Source organism: Pinus tabuliformis, chromosome 9, assembly GCF_031772625.1.
Source record: "Pinus tabuliformis cultivar Carrire ecotype Pingquan chromosome 9, CPIR1, whole genome shotgun sequence".
Classification (NCBI taxonomy): domain Eukaryota; kingdom Viridiplantae; phylum Streptophyta; class Pinopsida; order Pinales; family Pinaceae; genus Pinus; species Pinus tabuliformis.
This window is the reverse complement of record NC_142307.1, coordinates 1,973,759,906-1,973,781,373: the sequence shown is the minus strand read 5'-3', so window position 1 is coordinate 1,973,781,373 and position 21,468 is coordinate 1,973,759,906. Positions and strand designations below refer to the sequence as shown.

Genomic DNA, 21,468 nt, shown 5'->3' with positions numbered 1-21,468 from the left:
ATGACTCTTCGTAGAATATATCATTTTGAGTTCATCCTTGTACCTATATATATATATGAATACCCCCTAGTTAAGAGGGAGTGTTGAAGAATGTAACTAGTGTCGGTCTTGATAATTATATGAACCATGATGTAATGTATTCGTCAAAAGAAAGAAAAAAAAAATCTATTATTTATCAAGCATGGGTTTCATGCTTTGTTTATTTGTTTCTAGGTCAAAGCCTCTATTGTAGGCTTCTAGGGTTTATGCCTTCATTCTTTGTCATCATTTAATAGACCCTTCTTGGGCTTTGTATATCAACAAAGAAAAATAATTTTATGTAAAATGAGTCAAATAACTCTCCTCCACAAAGTCGGCCTCAAAAGGAGCCAGAAACCATTGAATATTGGCAGCTACTTGACCTCATTTGGACACTTGACCAAGCAAGTTCAATTTGCAGTTGCAAGAGGAAGAAAGAAGAGTGAAATACCTAGAGACAAAGAAAACCCTTGTAAAGAAGGAGACACTTGTCAAGCAAAATAAAGTCGAAATTCTCTCTCCTATGACATACATGTGAGTTTCTAGACTGTTGCAGGAAGGTCGAAGTTGCAGGTCTGCAGTAGGGCTGAAATTCTTAAGCTGGAAGGGTTGAAATTTGGGTTGTTGCAGGATTGAAGTTGTTTGACTAGGGTTGACTATTTAAGTTTGTGTATTCATCTTGAGAGGTTGAGTTGGTGGATATAAGGAGGATCTTTGTCTAGGTCTAAGGTCTTGGATTGTCTCAATTTGATTTTGAATCTACTAGTGGAAGAGTTTGACTGGGTTTTCCCCTTCATATGAGTTTTGCCCTGGCCGAGTGCCTATATATAGTGTTATTGGTCTTCATGCTTTTGATTTGATGATTGCTTGATGAGAAGAATATAAAAAAAGAACATAAAGAAAGCTAATAAGAATACAAGAATATCACAAGTAATTGTCAACACAAGAAAATCTTTTTGTCTTTTTGATTTTCTAACATGGTATCAAAACTAAGGTAAAGGAAGAGAAGGAGAAAGGCAGCTTGAAGATCTATCGAAAGAAGGAAGGATCAAGTTCAAGACAAAATCACAAGAAGGCAGCTTATTAAAGGGAAGAATCTACATATAGAAAATGTATGGCAACTTCAATGAAGTCAATAGTTTGAAGTTTGTATCTAGAATCAGTGATTGGGTTTTGGCTCTATGCTTAGTGTTTCCATTGTCCTTGATTTTTTATGGTATGTATCCTTTTTCCCTCCAAATTTCTTTAAAATTTGGATTTTGGTCAATAGTTTGATGTTGGTATCTAGAATCAGTGATTGGGTTTTGGCTTTATACTTCGTGTTTCCATTTTCCTTGATTTTTTATGGTATATATCTTTTTTCCCCTCCAAATTTCATTAGTATCTAAATGTTGTTCCTTTATACCTTGGTCTTCAATTGTTTGTAATGTGCCCATCTATTTTATTTTGGGATTGATCATGTTGTTATTCTCATATAAGGTTTCAAAAATTGTTCAAAGTTCAATACTATGGTTGTATTACTTTTAGCACTGTGGTACAAAGGTTTCTCTTTGTATGCCCAACCTAGCTCTAGTCAATTTGGTTCTAATATCAATAGTTTTCACTATATTTTGTCCAAAAATCATGGATTATAGGGACACCCAAGAAATCCAGAGAACCCTTCTTTAGACATGAAGAGTCTATCCAATGCAACAAAAGCTCCATATTTTCGATGACCTCCAAGGTCCACAAAAATGAACATCAAGAAGTTATGTAGAACGTGGCAATGATGAACCTTTTGGTCTAGCAAAGGAAAAATTTGTATATTTCAAAAGCATGGTGTAACATGCCAAGGAATACGGTTCTCCGCCGTGGTAAGGAATCGCACTCCACAACTTCAAACCATAGTCTGTGAATCAACTCTATTCATGCATATTTCGAGGAGACAGTTCATTAAATGATAGAGGACATGGATATTGAACAATAAAATTCTCTTCCTTGTAATGTCGTTAAGAATACGCTATCAACATCCATGTTTTTCTCTAATCCTCATGTTTTCCCTTGATTAATATTTTAGGTATTTATTTTAAGCAGTGTAATTGAAAGTACTATTGGTATGTAATAAGAGCATACATTTGCAAACCCTCTTTTTTGACTTCTAATAATTGTCAATTTTGTAGACACCTTATATCAATACTACTTGTATGCTTGTTATTTAGCTACAGTGCAAATTTCTAATATAACATTTCCCCAATATCAATTAAGAAAAGGCTTATGTTATATTTTCCCCTTTCAAACTATTAATTATCAATACATTATATAATTGGGTTTGGTTCTAATTGATTTGAAGAAACCCATAATTCTTTATTAAAGTGAATAGGAAATGAATTAACAAATACAGTGGTAGTCCAAATCCAGTCCATCCATCAAGGATCAAGGTTAGTCACAATGAAAGGCATGTAATAAAGAGACAAATGCATATGCATGTAAAGGAAATTTACAATGAAGGAACATAATAAGGTGACAAGAATTAAGATTTCAGCTCACAACATGCAACACAAAATTTGAACAATTTTCAAGAATTAAAATTTGCCAACTTTAGTCAAGGTCCAATAAATATAATTTTGCCTAATCAAGGCAGCAACAATGACTTGTGTTGATGTTTGTAGCTTGGGCAGGTACTTTTGCACAAGCTTGAATGTCTACGTGAGCAGAAGTCGCCCCAGTCTCTCTTGATACTTGATCTTAATTCTTGTGAGCAAGACAATATTGTATGCCAATAAGTTAAATGAAGAAAGTTTAACGAGATGGCAGAAAATACAGACAAAGACACCAAAGGAAAGCAATAAAAACATGAAAATGAATGCAATAAAAGAAAATGAACAAGAAAGTTCGAAGCAATAAAAACATGAAAATGAACAAGCAAGCAATGATCAAAAGAAATAATAATAATAATAATACCGTGTTCTAAAAATAATGATATTAACACCGTGCTCAAAAATTTAGATGCAAAAGCCACTATGAATCTGTCTAAATAAAATCCCCAAGAAGTTTGAAGTTTGATAAGTTTGATAATCCTCATTGATAATGTTTATTTTAATGATGGAAAAGAAGATGGTCGTAGTCTTATATCTAAATTAACCTCAAAAGCAAGTATACCCTTCATGGTCAACCAAGAGCCACTTGGTATTACATTACCAATAATTCATGGTAAGCCAAGCCGAAAACCACTTTATAATTGTATAGGTTGATCATAACCCATAAAGGTCAAGAATGTTGTTGCAAGCAAATATAATAAAATTTACGATAATCATTGATGACAATGCCATTGGAGGGATTAATAATGATAATTCATGGCAAGCCAAGCCGAAAACCACTTTATAATTGTATAGGTTGAAGATAACCCATAAAGATCAAGAATGTTGTTGCAAGCAAATATAATAAAATTGACGAGAATCATTGATGACAATGCCAGTGGAAAGATTAATAAAAATTGTTGAACTACAATAGAAACTTTCCTAGAAAGTTGATGGATACAACAAATTGTGACCCATGTTTTGTCGCTAATGGTAACTTTTATGTGGTCTCCAAAAACTATGACGTTTCTATTTTGAAGGGGCAAGTTATGGTTTAAATAAATTATAAAATGATGAAAGCCGAAGATGACAATTTGCAAAAGGCAAAAAATGAAGCTCGAGCACTACAGAACATTGAAAATGAAGACCATAGAAGGAGATAAAGATTGGATCAATGGACAGACCAATTGAAGAGACAAAAAATAATGATGGAGATCACAGATATTTATGCGGTATGAAAGAATTATTCATACATGCAAATATATATGTCTAAAGAAATATGGTTTATTAAATTAGTAGACCAAACTTAAATATGTATACACAAAATTAATAACCAGAATAAATAAAAATAAAATAAAAAACTGAAGATTTCATTTAATGCACTAAGATATTTGTCAAAATAAATAGTTCAACAAAAAGTTGAACTACATGTCTTAAATATAGCATATTTGTTCGCTTATTCCCTTTTTTTCAAGAAAGAAAAAAAAAACGCTGATCTAGTCTAGTGTCTAAGATAAGAGCCCATGCCCGCATATAGCAACCCACTACATGTCTTAAATATAGCATATTTGTTCGCTTATTCCCTTTTTTTCCAGAAAGAAAAAAAAAATGCTGATCTAGTCTAGTGTCTAAGATAAGAGCCCATGCCCACATATAGCAACCCGTAAATGCCGAAATACAACTTCTTGAACTACATATCTTAAATATAGCATATTTGTTCACTTATTCTTTTTTTGTCCAGAAAGAAAAAAAAAGCTGCTCTAGTATAGTGTCTAAGATAAGAGCCCAGGCCCACATATAGCAACCCGTATATGCCGAAATACAACCATGTAGTAAAAACATAAAACAGTGTACTGTCATCCTACGTATTTCCAAAAACAAATGTGGGAATAGCATATTTGTTCACCTAATCTATATAAAGAGACTTATCATACAATAACACAAACTAATAAAATAATTGAATAGAAATTTTCCTTTGGAAATTGCTTGAAAATAAACTCCCAATGAATGGGTTGAACAAAATGTCTTTGAAAATATCAATAGCCGATAATTGATCTCAACAAATTCATAGCCTGTTTAAGAGTCTCTCAACACAATTGATAAGATTATTGAAATCTTGTTATTTATATTAATATAATATGTCTCACTTGACATTAACAAATAGCCACTTACACAACAGCACTTCAACAAATAACCCCTAATCCATACATGCAAATGAACAGAACATTTTAATATAAAATATTCTATAATGCTTCCTTACATGTAGTTATCCTTCTCAAGAGCGCAGTATTAAAAATCTTGCGTTGTATCTGCTCTCATCACTAATTCAGAGTTGTTTTTGAAATTTTAGAACTCGGTAATTGTTTCTACAACCTAGAGAATAGTTGTCTGTATAACTAGTGGCAATTTGGAGTAAAGTTATATTGTCATTATGTGAGAATCGACTGCGTAGACAAGGTGAGTCGTGAGATGAGATGAGATGAGATGAATGGTTGTATGGCATAAACTCGAACTCTTAGCTGACAATATATTGTAATATTATAATACATCATGAGGATTGATGATAACACTTGTATAGCTTGGATAGTGTCAGCGAAATACAAAAAAAGGTATGAAAATATAACATAATATAAAGAGTTACAAATTTTAAAAATGCAAAAACTGGATGGCTAGCAAAGATTTGTTCGCTTAAAACTTTGAATATGTTAATTTACTTCGTTTGATCAATCTGAACCAGCCCAGTGGAATAGCTGATGTGGTCGAGAGCCATGAATAGCACACAGGAAATCGGGATCAAGTACCTGGGCTGGCTGCCTTTTCGAGCTTCACTCGATGTCCTTCCTGAATTAGGTACCAAAACTGTACCTCGCAATGAAGGTAAGTGCCTGGAGTTTTTTCCAAGAATCTACACTCCAAGGAATAGAAAACAGAAAGAACTAATCTTAACCACGAATATACCAGCCCAATGGGATAGCTCAAGTGATTGAAAGCTGTGAATAGCATGCAAGAGGTCTTGGGGTCAAGTCCCCTGGCTGCCTGCCTTTGCCTAGGTGAGCATCACTCTATAATATATATCCCTCCTGGATTAGGTGCCAGAACTATATCTCAGAATGACTAGTGCCAGAACTATGTCTTAGAATGACTAGTGCCTGGAGGTTTTCCAGGAAACCTGGATTCCAAGGAAGATTAAAAAAGTAAGGATCAATCTTAACCAAGAATATACTTTTAAAAACCACCGAATTGTTTCACAGCAATCAAAAGAGCCAATGCCACACGTAATGGCATCAATATCCTGGGCCTCAAAATATCAAGCATGGATCTTGGTTCTTTGCAACCAGATTCCAGTAATTATCTGTAGCAAAGTTAACAAGATATCAATCATGGATCTCGGCCAACTGCAATCAGATTTCATCAATTCATATCCATAGCAAATAAGTAAACAAAATATCAATCATGGATCTTGGTCCATTGCAATCAGATTTCACCAATTCATATCCATAGCAAACAAGTAATAGCCAATAATAATAGTTGGCCAGTTTTATGCAAGAATGAAATTGCAAAACATGTGATTTCAGTGTTTCTGAAGGTTCGGTCTCAAATTGCATTAAGCCACCTTTGTGACACAAATACTGCATTCCTTGTTAAGATATTCTCCGAATTATCTAAACAATTAAGAAGTTCAATTTCAAAATACAACCGAGTTTAATGTCTGCAGAGTATGTAGTTTAAAATCTAGTTAGTTTTCATTCGAATTTTGAAAGACCTCTGTGCCTATCACTGCCCATGATCTCTATGTAGCTCGCCTTCCCAGTAATAGTCAATATATCTTCCAGGAAAATACTACCATGTTTGAACTTTGTACCTCTGAATCACAAGTTGCTTTCATGACTAAAGCTTTAGGGCCACATGGACCAGCAATTAGAAACTAAATGGTTAGAAAAATGAGGCATGAGAATTTCAGATTGTGATCCAGCGTTTGGCAGTATGCAATGATGAATACGATTGATGTGACCCAAAGAAACACATGCTGCTCTGCAAGATTATACATCAACATGATGCAGATTTGAGGAGAGCTTGAACACTCCCCTACACTTCTGAAAAACTGAAATGACTAGAGTACTGATGATACAGAACGTCAATAATTTAACAGCATGCTGAACACCTGAATCATCCCCTCAACCAAGTGTTTCTGTATGACGAATTATCTCGTAATGCTGCATCGTGTGGCTTGTACTCCATCAGGTAGCTGGCAGGAAGGTGAAGATGTTTCTTGATTGAATCTCTCAATACCATTACTGCCTGTATATAATATAAAACCAAAACCTACATCAGCAGCTAATCAATTCGATGTTTTAATATAAAGACGTGTACATCAAAAGCCACAAACATACAAATTCGATAATCCACTCTACATGGTCTACCCAGTAACAAGGCAATCCCTACCCAAATATTAATTAAGTAAAGAATCTCTAGTTTACCTCATCGAGAACTTGATCAATACACATAGCTAGGAGACGAGGAACTGGCACTACTCACCTGGCCATCAGAAGCATTTCTATTCCAAACACTGAGAATGTCCTCCCCAAAGCGAACACTCAATACAATACCACATACATCATCACCATAATCCAGCTGATCGCCTACCAGCGCTAGTACCTGAAAGTTTCTACATTTCAGGATTCTCCATTCTTTAACAACAACAAAAATTGGCCACACAGGTAATGACAATGGAATGTGCATAAACCAAAAAGTTAACATTTCTACTGTCCACAGCCTAATTTATTATCATTGTTTTAACTAAAAACACCCAAACAGTCTCTTCCATTTCCTCGACAGTTTCATTCTCAGTTTTATTGTTCTTAAGTGAATCAAAATCTAATCCCAGTCTTCAATCACTTTGGAGATAATGGGTAGAGATTTAGCTCAACGTAAAATTATAAAAGCAACGCTGGGGAGAAGGAGAAAAAACCATACAGCAGCACAAAATTGAGAAAGGCATCTCCTGTGGAAGGGGGGCAACAAAGAGATCCCAAGGAGGGCTTGATCAACTGGATCAGATCTGGTGTTGTATGTAATTTCTCAGTGGATCCATTTTTCCAGGAAGGGAGCCCAAGTAAGCTCAGAAATTTAATGAAAAACTGTAATTGGGTAGAATCTGTCATTTTTGTGATTGAGATTGGTAAATTTGCTTTCCACTGAATTTAATTTTGTTAATACCCTAGCTGGTACTTTTATTCAGTAGACATAAATCTGCTTGGAACTAATTGTTGGTTTGCTAGGGTAAGAAAAATTAACATGGTATCAAAGGATAAACTTGGTCCCACAGGTCAAAAAGTCAATTTGGTCTCAACTTTTAATTTTGATGAGATAATGACATGCCACATGGAATTTTTCCAAACAGTAAAGGCATTGTCAAGTTATGGCTGGTCAAAGCTGGTCAACAAGTACTATAGGTTGGAAAATCCTTATCTCAATTGCAAATTCCAAGAATATTCACAAAATTTGACAGACAGGAGAGAGGACAAACAATTGACTTCGCCTCTGTCCATCAGCTTCCAAAATATTCCTAAAATCTGCAATCGAGATAATTTCAAGGGCTACAAGTTTCCAGGTGGCAAAAAAATGGTAGCATTTAGTAGTTTTTGACATGCATTACATCAATAGTGTTCTACAGGAAGAGACGAACAACCCATATCTCAGATTCTTCAAATTCCTTAGGGCGTTATAAATACTACACTTGGGCATGATGATGTGGCAGCAGAGGTGATGTTGTGGAAACATAAGGGACTTTGGGAGCCAATAGGGCTCATCACAGGTTAGATTAGAGCAAATAGTAGCCAAACCAAGTGGAAAAGTTGGTTGTAACCTAAGTCACCTGACACGGGGCTTCGGGACACGTAGGATTCGAGATTCGTGGTGTCGGATTCGGACACGTTGACCCCCGGAACAGGACACGTAGGATTCATTATATAATATTTTATTAAATATATATATATTATATATATATATATATATATATATATATTAAAAATTAGATATTTCTTACACAAATTTTAATTAATGATACAAATTTATTGATTTCAAACATAGATCTTCATCTATAGCTATTAGCATGCATAGTACATACAAAATTCAAATAAATGTTAGTGGTACTAGTCACATAAATGATAAATCTATTAAAAATTTAAGTCATGATTCATAATTCATAACTGAAAGACAACTTACAACTACAAGATAGTAAGATAAACACACTGACAACTGTAGTTTTCTCATTAAGTCATCAAATCAAAATGTGTTACATAAGTAGTGCTGGTGCAATGCCAATGGAAAATAGAAATAGAAAATTCAAAATATAAAACAACTACAGGTATACAAGCCTCAAGGCATCAATCAACATCAGAATCAGCATCACTGTCCTCATCATCATGGTCCCTACTGCTCTCCTCTGCATCCTCCTCCTCCCCTGTATCCATAATCGCCTCTGCATATGCTAGTGTGGAGGATGACCCCTCTAAGTCATCAAATCTAACATGCTCTAGCACTGGATAATTGAGATCCATGTTGGCCAATGCCAACTCAACACTGGTGTCCAGACCCATATCATCAGGAACAATGTTACTTGGGAGCGCGAGCGAAAGCGGGGAGCGGGAGTGAAAAAGGGAGCGGGAGCGACATTTTCAAAAGCTCCTGGTTTGGTGCTCTTGATTAAATACGATTTCCATACCCTAATACATGACAAAATTCAATGGAAACATTGCAATCCCCCAATCCTAAAATCCTGAAAAACTGATAAGTCTGCTGGATTTTGAATGAAATCTAAAATTCTACTTTCTCCATATGAAATCCAATGAGGCCGGAACCACTCTCAAACATCCTGAGTCATTTCATGGTAATGTTAAAAATTTAAGTAAAATGATGAAAATGGAGATTAAGAATGAAAAGTGACATTCTCCTTGATCTTCATTTTCATCCTTTTACTTTAAGAATTTATTACCATGAATAGCATATCAATACTAGGGCCTACACTTGATCATGAAGCTGCCAAAAGGCTTGCCAAATGAAAATATGCGTGGCTGTAATGACCAAATGCGGCCTTTTGATACCCGCGCAGGTCACTTTTTGAGCCTAGCGAGTCTTGGAAAACAGGACATGACTCCCAAAATCGTGACACGCAGATGAAAATCGGGACACGACCTCGGATTCGACGAGTCGGGAAAGGACACGACGTGTCATTGGATTTGGACACGAATTAGGGCAGAATCGCGTTGGACACACTGGATTCAGGATTCAAGGGCCTCTAGGACGAATCTGGTTATCTAGGTTGTAACAAACAAAGTTCGCATACTCAGAGGAATGCGTTGATACCAATGTAACGAACAAAGTTCGTATACTGTAATAATCTTCAAAATACTTCGAAGACAAAGACATCCATTGTAGGACAAGTATTTATATATTAGAATATTTGAATACGAGTGAAATGTTTACAAATGAGGGTGAGAGTTTGCTTATATACCTAGGCAAGTACCCTTTCATGATTGGTCATGTCCTTAAAGACATGTCTCTTCTATACTAATCACTAATTAATTAACCATTATTACAATTATCATTATTATGTATATTAATATTATTTATATATATTTTATTCATAACATTGTCTTCTTCTTCAAAAAGCTTTGTCTTCAAAGATTATTGTTGATAAAACATATCATCTATTATTTGTCTTTGAAATCTATTTGCACATTTGGAATTCTTCGATCTATCATCTTTGTTGATACAAGATGATAAGATCCTTGGAGCGATAAATAAAATTGACGAACTGAAAAGGGATCTGACCATCCTAAATCGATCTCCTGTGGAATCTTACAGTTACTGGATATTTTGCGTGAATTTTTATCACAAGACTGAATTGCACTCGCATCAGTAGTCTTTGGGACATAAGTTCGTTGTTTTTGTTTTGAGTGATACTGATATGCAGACTGATTGAGTTGTCTGCTCTTGTGATTCAAATGTTGATAAGGAGTTCTTGTGGTTTGATCTTGCCTTAATCTATTTGTGGTGATTTCTTGGTTTATTGGAGGTATCTGATTTCTTTCAAGTACAGAGGTTGCTTGATTAACTGTGAGATATTTACTTGAAATTTCCGTTGTTTGGACTGCAACTTCTGAGTACGTCCTCACTTCAATTGGTTTATCTTCTTCTTGAGTTGTGATATTGACTGGATCGGTATTTGTTCATTTTTCTTCAATTTGGACAGTTAAATTTGACGACTTCGATACGTATTTCGTGATGAATTCTTCTAATTTATTTTTCATTTGCTTATCATTTTTAAGTTTCTTAATTTGAGTGAGTAATTTCTCGTTGTGGTTCTTAAGACGAGTAATTTTTTCATTTTTGTCAGCAATGATTTTGTCAACTTCCCTTTGCATATTTTGTATTGCTTTTTCACTTTCTCGAAGAATTAATTTTGAGATATCTTGTATGTCTTCTGGAGTCATTGAATTTGGCTTCAAAGTAACGTCCTATAGCGTTATTTTTTTTCTTTTTGTGGGAAAATGTCAAAAACTCTTTTTTGTATTTAGGATAAAGAACCCTAGTGATTCCATCTAGGGTGAACCTAGAATTATATCACTATTGTCGCAAAATAAGGTTTTAACGATGAATTGCGAGGCAAAAATATAGTCTCCAATGCATAGTTGTAGATTGTTTATGTTATATTGTTTATTATTCATCGAATCCATCATTTCAATTATGTTTGATTCAGGAATCACTAATTGGTTAGCACATTCAATACTAACATAATTTTTATCCTAAGTAGGATCGATAGAGATTATAACATCATTTCTTGCAAGTGATCTTTTGCTTTTAAATAGTGCATTAACACAAATTCTAAAAATTTTAGAAAATATTTCATTGATCATTTCCGAATTAGGCTCTATTTTGCTCTGTCGATAATTTTATGTCCACAATATTTTACCATTAATGATATCTCGCCCTTGTAATATATATATATATATATATATATATATGTTTCAAAACCTCGGGGTTTTTTAATTAAATATCCCTTTTACTTTTGAATTGAACTTGGGTTATTTCTAATTACCCTTTTTCTTTATATTAATATTAAGGAATACTTTTGCTAAATAATCTCTTTTTTAATATTATCTTTTTCTCCTTAATGAAGTGGTTGGATTTTTTTTTAAGGATAAGGTAATCCTTAAATCTTACAATATTCCACTTTTCCTCTAATATTAGATATCCTTATTTTAAATTTAGTTTTAAACGCACCTAAAGAACACCTCTTAAATCCAATTATATTTGTATAATATAATTTGTCTCTAACAATCTTATTTAGAAAGTCACGACTTATAGAATTGTGTCGTTTGCGTTTCCACCTGAAATTTAAATTGTAATATACATATTTTTTACTAATTTTCCTTAATACTTTTTAATTCCTTATACTTTATATTTAAATAGTGTTAGTAATTTTCAGCAACTTTAATATTTATACGATTTCCCCAAAGTTGAACATAAATGATCCCTTGTGATGGGTCATGTTCACTACAACTGTTGGAATTTTTATTGTATGTTGTAAGAACCTTGACTGTGTCAATGGATAAGAAATTGTGCTTGAGACGGATTCTTTCACAATTTGGTGGAGGCAATGGAATAAGAATGTCGTACAGAAACTGGATGGATGGTATTGCAATGTTATGAATTAAAAATTCATAAATATATAAATATATATATAGTATTCAAATAATAAAACAAATAAAACATAAATAACTAAATTAATAAATTATTAAGTAGAATTATTAATTACACTTAGTTAAATCAAAGAGACATCGGTCCCAAAGGACATGTCTCTCTATTCCGACATGGCCAGTCAACTCCTATTAAAGGAGCATCGCCACCGCCATGTAAATCATTCAATTGGTCATTAATAAAATATTATAGATACACATATATTATGTTGCATTTCAAGATATTTGAAATCTAAAGAAATTAAGCGTACAATAATCCTTGTATCAATGGTATCAGAGCTCCAGCATTCTTCTCGCCTGGCAAGGCACCACATCACCTGTTGGTCGTCGGGCCTGAGGACCTTCTCCCTACCACCATCCACCGTTGTGCATACTCTGCGGCCTCCCCTCTGCATCGAGGCATCTGTTTCCCTCAAACCATCGTGCCTCCCGTTGTCGTCTTCCCCTCCTCCGTTACCATCCCCGCATCTCCTGTCCACCGAGTCGTCCCCTGCGCCTAGCCTTCGCCGCTCGTTGCCTGCTACTGGAGCTCCACGCTCACCGCACTCCCAATCGAACCCCCTCGAGCCGCCATCCTAACCGACGATCCCACAGCCAGCGTACGTAAAATAAGGAGGTGTTGTCAATGGGTTACTCCTCCCCGCAATCGAGCAACGTGTTTGCAGAGACAACGGTTCGATTCGGCATCAACACCGTGGCTGACCGGTCAACGAATAACATACATAGCAAATAAATATAATTAGATTATAATATAGTTATATTATAATATGATTCCATTAATTTAATTAATCAAGTAAAATTTAATTTAATTTTAAAAAATAATAATAATAATAATTAAAAAAATCATATTATAAAATTAATATAATTTAATATATAAAAAAAATGAAACAAAATGGCAAACAATAATAGCGACGATGTCAAAAAAATCAAGGAAGATCTCAATAAGATAAATGAGCGTCTTGACAATGTCGAGAAGTCAGTAGACAGGGCCAAATGGCCAATGATATTTCATATTTAAAAAACATGATGAGCCAACATTTTGGGAAGACTAATCCACCCTCAGCCACACAGAGTCCCAAGACCCCAGAGGGAGAAAACTCTCCAAACCATGAGTTCCTCATGCATGAGGTCGTGAATACCTCAAACACACTTCGAAGGAAGTGAGTACTATACAAAGTCCCCCGAAAAAAACCACCTTAAGATTAAAAGAGAATTACCAAAATATGACGGTAAGGATCATAAAGGCGTCATTGTATGGGTAAACAAGATGGACGCCATTTCCGGAGCAAACCCACCAATAGGTCAACAGGAGAAGGTCATGACCGCTTCCAACTACTTGGAAGCAGAAGCATATGATTGGTTCCTGTGGTGGTCTACTAAATGTGCAGCTCGCTCGTTCAATTGGCAAAATTTTAAAATGGTTTCACGATGAGGAAGAAGATGATGTTTATGAAAGATTTGTTCACCTTAGACAGAAGGGATCAGTAAGTGAATATACTCATGAATGGGAGGTGTTAGCAATAAGACAAAGGGGATTTTCAGACAAAGAACTATTAAAAATGTATCGTTGTGGCCTTAAGGATTACATTTGGGAAGAGTTAAAATTATATAAACCCCAAACCATTGAGGAGGCCAGACACGCAACCATAATTATTGAACAAAAATATAAACTCCATAAAGCACCATATGCCAATAATGAAAAATCAAACAGCTACTCCAAGGGGAAGACAGGTAAACCATCGTCAGAGAACACTGGTAAGTACGTTCCACCACCAATGCGCAATGGAGGAAAACAACAATCTAGTGTTGAAAGAAAAAAGGATGGCAAGTGTTGGACATGCAGAGACAAGTATTTCTCAGGACACAAATGCACAATGCAAAAACTTTACAACTGCGAAGCAGAACAAGAAGAAGAATCTTCAGAAGACAGCTCCAACGAAGAGAACAATGAAGAAAATGAAAACCCTAATCCAGAATCAGAAGAGGAGATGCCACGAATTTCTCTGGTAACCATCACAGGGATAGCTCAGCCGCAGACATTAAAGCTTAAAGGCCACATCAAGAAGCAAAACATTATCGTTCTAATAAACTCAGGGAGTATGCACAACTTCGTAGATGTCAATGTTGCAAAAAGACTGAACATTTTTGCTTACCATATAGCAGATTTGAAAGTTATGGCAGCAGATGGGAAACGAATAGATGGAGTAGGCATGTGCCATAAATTCAAATTGCAACTGAGCGAATACGAAATGGAGTCCAGTTTTTATACAGTCCCCCTAGGAGGAGAAGATGTCGTTTTAGGGATACAATGGTTGAAAACATTAGGCACGTATTCAGCAAATCACCAAAAGTAGTTCATTAAATTCAAATTGGATGGAAGGAAGTATAAGTTGTTTGGGTTCCAAGCCCTGCCTACTCAAGTCATCTTTGCATAACAGATGAAGAGACTTATTCGCAAGGGAGCCCCAACATTTGTTGCACAATGTCAGCAGTTGGAGTTATTATCGATAGAAGGGACTCACCAACCATCAGAAATTTCATCCTTGATCCAGAAATACGAGAAGGGTTTTCATGATCTGCCAATGAAATTACCCCTTGATAGTATTTTGAACACATCATTGAAGTCAAACCAGACTCAACACCAGTAAACGTTAAACCGTATCATTACCCCCGTCATTACAAAACACAAATAGAACGATTGATACAAGCCCTGTTGAAGCATGGAATCATTACGAAAAGTAGAAATCCATATGCTGCACCTGTACTATCAGTTAAGAAGAAAGATGGATCCTTCTGATTATGTATAGATTACAGAGGGTTAAACAAAATCACTATTAAACATAAGTTTCTGATCTTGTTCATTGATGAGATGCTAGATGAGCTACACGATGCAAAATACTTCTCAAAATTAGATCTGAGATCAGGTTACTACCAAATACGGGTAAGACTAGAAGACGTCAAAAAGACAACATTTAGAACTCACGAGGGGCACTATGAGTTTAAAGTTATGCCATTTGGATTAACAAATGCGCCAACCACCTTCCAAGCAACCATGAATGAACTTTTCCACCCATATTTGCGGAAATTTGTATTAGTTTTCTTCGATGATATTCTTGTTTACAGTAAGACATGGAAGGAACACCTCAAGCATCTGGAAGAAGTACTATCTATATTAGAGAAGAATCAATTCTACGCTAAGTTATCAAAATGTACCTTTGGGCAAAGAGAAGTTGAATACCTAGGACATGTTATATCCAGGGAGGGAGTCAAAGTGGACCCCAACAAAATTAAAGCAATCAAAGAATGGCCCAAACCCAAGAACGTATCCAAGCTAAGAGGATTTCTAGGTCTAACCAGGTATTACAAAAGATTTATAAAAAACTATGCACATTTGACAGCACCCCTGACCAACTTGTTAAAGAAGAATGTTTTTCAGTGGAATAACCAAGCAGACAAATGTTTCGAGAATCTAAAGGAAGTAATGTCAACCACACCGGTACTAGCGACTCCTGATTTCTCCAAACCATTCATAGTCGAATGTGATGCTTCAGGATTCGGAATTGGAGCCGTATTAATGCAGGACAACCACCCTATAGCATTTGAGAGCAGGAAACTTAATAAACGGAAAGGCTTGAAATCAACATACCAAAAGGAGATGCTCGCCATCATACATGCCTTAACAAAATGGCGCCAATACTTGCTCGGAAGTAAATTTTCAATCCGAACCAACCACAACAGTGTTCAATTCATACTCCAACAAAAGACATTATCAACAGAACAACAAAAGTGGATGGAGAAGCTGTCAGGGAAGGAGAATGTTGTTGTTGATGCGCTCTCACATAAGGATGATGACAACACAACATGTGCTGCCATGGTAGTTGTTCCGGAATGGTTGGACGAAATACGAGCAGAATATGCCAAGGATGAGGATTGTGATTCTATGATTAAAAATATCAATCAATATACCAATTTCGAGTGGAAGAATGACATAATATGGTACAAAGGTAGAATTTACCTAACACCAGCATCCAAATTTAAGATGAAAATTTTAAAAGAATCTCACAATTCGCCTGCGGCCGGACATGTCGGATTCTTCAAGACTTACTACAACATCCGACAATCATTCTATTGGAAGGGCATGAGCAAGGAAATTCATAAATATGTTGCAGAATGTGATGTTTGTCAAAGGAATAAGAGTGAAAATATACCAACCCCAGGTTTGTTACACCCGCTACACATTCCAAATCAGAAATGGGAAGAGATTTCGATGGACTTCATTGAAGGACTACCTATATCTGACGGTAAGGATAAGATATTTGTTGTAGTCGACAGACTCACTAAATATGCCCATTTTATGGCCATCAAAAAAACTAACACAACTAAGCAAATTGCGAAGATGTTTTGTAAAAACATATACAAACTACATGGGTTTCCCAAAGTCATAGTACGTGATATAGACGCAAAGTTCAAAGGCAATTTTTGGAGAGAATTCTGCCAAATATCCCTCAACATGAGTTCAACCTATCACCCCCAGACAAATGGTCAAACTGAAGTCATAAATAAATGCTTGGAAACATATCTTCGTTGCTTCGTCACTGACAAACAAAACAAATGGACTCAGTGGCTACACTTGGCGAAATGGTGGTATAACACCACCTACCATACGTCGGCTAAAATGACACCTTTCCAAGCTCTCTATGGTTATGAACCACCCTGATGGAAGGACTTTGCACTACTCGATTCTAAGGTTCCAGCAGTCAAAAATCACTTAGAAGAAAACCAAAGAATCATTAACTTATTAAAAAACAGTTAACCATGGCACGTAATAGAATGAAGCAACAAGCCGACCAACATTGCACTGAAAGAGAGTTTGATGAGGGAGATTGGATCTTTGTTAGGCTCCAACCTTATAAGTAATTCTCATTAAAACAACAAGGGGGAAATAAACTATCACCTAAATATTATGGGTCGTATCAAATAATCAAAAAAATAAGTAGCGTAGCTTATGGATTGAAGTTGCCAGATAAGTGTCGAATCCATAATACCTTCTATGTATCAAATCTCAAGAAAGTGCTAGGGAAAAACCAAATAGCTCAAACAGAGATACCGAAGACCGATGAAGAAGGAAGAATCGTCCTAGAACCTGAAGGTATACTCGCTACCAGGGAGAAAGTATTACGGTCCAAGACAATTAAGGAGTACCTCATCAAATGGAAGAAATTACCAGAGGAAGATTCGTCTTGGGAGTCAGAACGTTTTCTTCAACAACATCCGACCTTACCTATGCTTTGAGGACAAAGCATTTTTAAGGGAGAGGCAATGTTATGAATTAAAAATTCATATATATATACATATAGTATTCAAATACTAAAATACATAAAACATAAATAACTAAATTAATAGATTATTAAGTAGAATTAGTAATTACACTTAGTTAAATCAAAGAGACATCGGTCCCAAAGGACATGTCTCTCTATTCGGCATGGCCAGTGAACTCCTATTAAAGGAGCACCGGCATAGCCATGTAAATCATTCAATTGGTCATTAATAAAATATTATATACACATATATTATGTTGCATTTCAAGATATTTGAAATCTAAAGAAATTGAGCGTACAATAATCCTTGTACCATGCAAACTTTATATGACTATAGTAAATCGATGATCATTTTATGAAGAAGGCAGACAGAGTTTGGATGGTGACTCTAGCATGTAGCGTGCAGCAATGGAGAACTGGTAGTGGTTGTCATTGTGTGGTTATGGTAGGAAGGCCTACGTGCAGCCACGGGCGATGAGATTGAGGTTGAGACCGATTGGAATGGATGGTTGCGGTAGCGGTGGGTCGAGACAGGTTGAGGTTGAAAGGCGACTTGAGCGCGGACGTGTGCTTCGGGTGGCAGTGGCAGCCGGGTATGCCAGTGAGCGATTGGTGAAGGTGGTGGTTGGGACAACCGACTATCGGATGGTTACAGTTGTTGGCGGCGATAAGGAGAAGCGAACGAAATAAGACAGGCGGTAAGCTTTGCGATTGTGGCTTGGCTGGAATGGAGGTCTTGGTGATATGTTTGGTGGGGACAGTCAAAGTATGGTTGACGACTCCTTTTATTTTTCAATAATATATAATATATGGTTGACAATTATAATATATTCTTTTTATATAAATCTTTTTTTCTTTTTCTTTTAAATTTTTTTCTTCAGATATAATCTCTATATATATAATTTTTGGAGGTTCTCCATTTTGTCGTCAGGCCTTTGGCCATTATATATATATATATATATATATATATATATATATATAAATATATATATAGGCCATTATATATATATACAAAATGGAGAACCTCCAAAAACTTGTGGCGAAATGCTTCAACACCAACAAAGTTAACAAATTCCAACGGCCAAAAACCTAGATCGGAGAACGAGGCTCTTGTGCAATGATTGAGCAGCCAGAAGATTGAACAACTCTGATACCAATGTAACGAACAAAGTTCGTATATTCAGAGGAATGCTCTAATAGCAATGTAATGAACAAAGTTCATATACAGCGATAATCTTCAAAATACTTTGAAGACAAAGACATCCATTGTAGGGCAAGTATTTATATATTTGAATATTTGAATACAAGTGAAATGTTTACAAATGAGAGTGAGAGCCTACTTATATACCTAGGCATGGACCCTTTCATGATTGTTCATGTCCTTAGAGACATACCTCTTCTATACTAATCACTAACTAATTAACCATTATTACAATTATCATTATTATTTATATTTATATTATATATATATATATATATATATATATATATATATATTATTCATAACATTAGCCAAGTCATCAAGGTGTTGGAGCTACAAGGAAAAGGTGGCAAGTCGAGTTACTATCCATGAAAAATCAAGTTAACTAGCCATTTGAAGAGGATAAGTTAGTCGATGGAGAGTTAAGATGAAACATTGGGCATATTAAACCGAGGAAATTAGCATGTGGATGTATTCTAGTTGTTCCAAAGTTAAGGGGCCCTCGTTTTCAACCAAGTCAAACTATAGTTAAGCTAATGGAGTGAGTCAAAGACCAAGTTGAGTTACTATCTGGTTGTTGGGTGAACATTGGGGCTTCCAAGTGGAACATCTAGCTTCTAGAGGTTACTATTCTTCATTTATTGGTCTTCCAAGGACATTCCAAAGGAAACATTGGACTTCTTTAGGACTTGTGAAGTCAAGTCGAATCCTTAAGTGGGAAAACTCAATGTAAAAAAAAAATTCTCATGAAAATCAACTTAGTCTCCAACTTGTGGATAACAAGTCAAGAAAATAATATTCAAATGGATGGAGGAAACTGGTCATTAGCAAAAAAAAGTTAGAAATTTCTAATTCCTCCTCCCATTTGAGGTTGTTGATTGTAAAATTATTCGGGTCATAATAAAGAAACCATTTTGCCAAAAAGTTGTATTATTGGGTTGACTCTTCTATTCATTTTCTTCTTAGCTTTAGCTTGTCATTTGTATTTCATAGAACAAATTGTAGGTATTATTTGGTTACTACATTGTTGCCTAAGTCACAGGACATGTCCCTCAGGGTCTCGTGTCCCGTATTTCGCGGGTCGGACACAAAACGTGCCCTAAAACGTGTCGAAAATGTCTTTTCCCGTGTCCTCCAATTGAGACATGTGTTTTGGACGTGGCGAAAACATGCCCTAACGTTTTTCGGTCTTAGGACATGTGTCCCACCAAAAGTGACATAAAACCACGACATGGTTTATTTTTGGGGTTTTTTTGTCATTGTTCGCCACCGAAGTAGAATTTGCTCGTTGAAGAAATTGAATTTGTTGTGCAGTGTGAGGAATTCCACCGGATGACTAATGAGGTCGACCATGTTTTAGTCTAAGTTACCAGGATTCGGATACGGATACGGATACGGATACGGATCCGGATCCGGATCCGCTAGTTTTTTGAAAATCTAAGATCCGGATACGGCAAGGATACGTCACGTACAATATATATATATATATATATATATATATATATATATATATATATTTAAAATTTTAAAAAACACCTTAAAGCTAAAAAATCAAATACTCCATGAAACCATCAAACATTTTTAGAACATTGAATGATAAAATCATAAATATGAAGATTAAAACATTGAAATGGTGCATTGTCCCTCATACAAAGTAACAAAAAGGATCATGATTCATAATATCATGAATGATAATAGTAAATACATTTACATATCCTCAAATGGATCTATATCTTCTGCATATTGCAACTCTACATCATGAATAGATGATGGGGGTCCCGGAATGTAGGAAGTTGCATCAGTAGGTTGGACTGGTGGTGGAACAATATCCTCAAGTAGGTTGAGGTGAGTCATGGCATTCAGTGTCAGGTTCAAGTCAGAGATCTCAGGCTCCACATCCCACATCCTGCTCGGACCCTTTTTATACTCTGGTTCAACATGTGATAGAAGACGGAGGTTGGAATGAACATAAACAAGGTCCTCAGCCTTTGCCGCTCCCAACCTGTTTCGCTTCACTGAATGGATGAAGCCATATGTACTCCAATTCCTCTCAGCTGATGAGGAACTAGCAACCTGTGATAACAACCTAGTGGCTAGAGTAGAGAGATGAATGCTATCCCCACCATGGAAACCCCACCAAGTAATAGGATCAAGATGTCCTCGATCATCCATAGCTACTGGATCTGAAAAGCTACCAGTCGACTGTACAAACCCTCCAAATTCTTGGCGGACTTCCATTGCAACTCCCATATCTCTATAAATTTTCTTCAAGGCTGTCTTGTATCCTTGTACCACTTCAGAATCTTTGTTTGGTGTTGTTCTACCAGGTAAAGACAAAATTTTAGAATGATAGTATTTAGGGTGCAATGCATATGCCAGAAGGTGTAATGGCGTGGTCATTTTGTTCCACCTTTCTGTAACTATGTCCTTCACTAAATAATAGAATGTTTCATGAGGGTCATTTTCACTTGCCCTGATAATTTCCCTTATCCTCTCCAACATACTATCAATGTTTTCATAAACTTCCCCCAAGCAAGGTGTATCTATATCAAATGCCCTGATCAAGGTCAAGATTGGTTCAGTGAACCGTAGAAGATATTGAACCTTGTCCCACC

At 35.8% G+C, this 21,468-nt stretch overlaps 1 protein-coding gene across 2 annotated transcripts in view; it reads right to left on the bottom strand.

Moving 5' to 3' along the window:
- Positions 1-5,745: 5,745 nt before the first annotated feature.
- LOC149156915 (eukaryotic translation initiation factor NCBP-like) overlaps positions 5,746-21,468 on the bottom strand; it is a 112,950-nt gene continuing 97,227 nt past the window's right edge. Inside the window, exons 5-7 of one of the 2 annotated variants that reach the window (XM_089438795.1) lie at positions 7,110-7,229; positions 6,736-6,872; positions 5,746-5,925 (exon numbers count right to left, since the gene is read on the bottom strand). In XM_089438795.1, coding sequence (XP_089294921.1) covers positions 6,741-6,872; positions 7,110-7,229 — 252 coding nt within the window. In that variant the 3' untranslated portion in view covers positions 5,746-5,925; positions 6,736-6,740. Of the gene's footprint in view, positions 5,926-6,009; positions 6,873-7,109; positions 7,230-21,468 lie in introns of those variants that run through there. The other variant, XM_089438794.1, reaches the window with a different exon arrangement.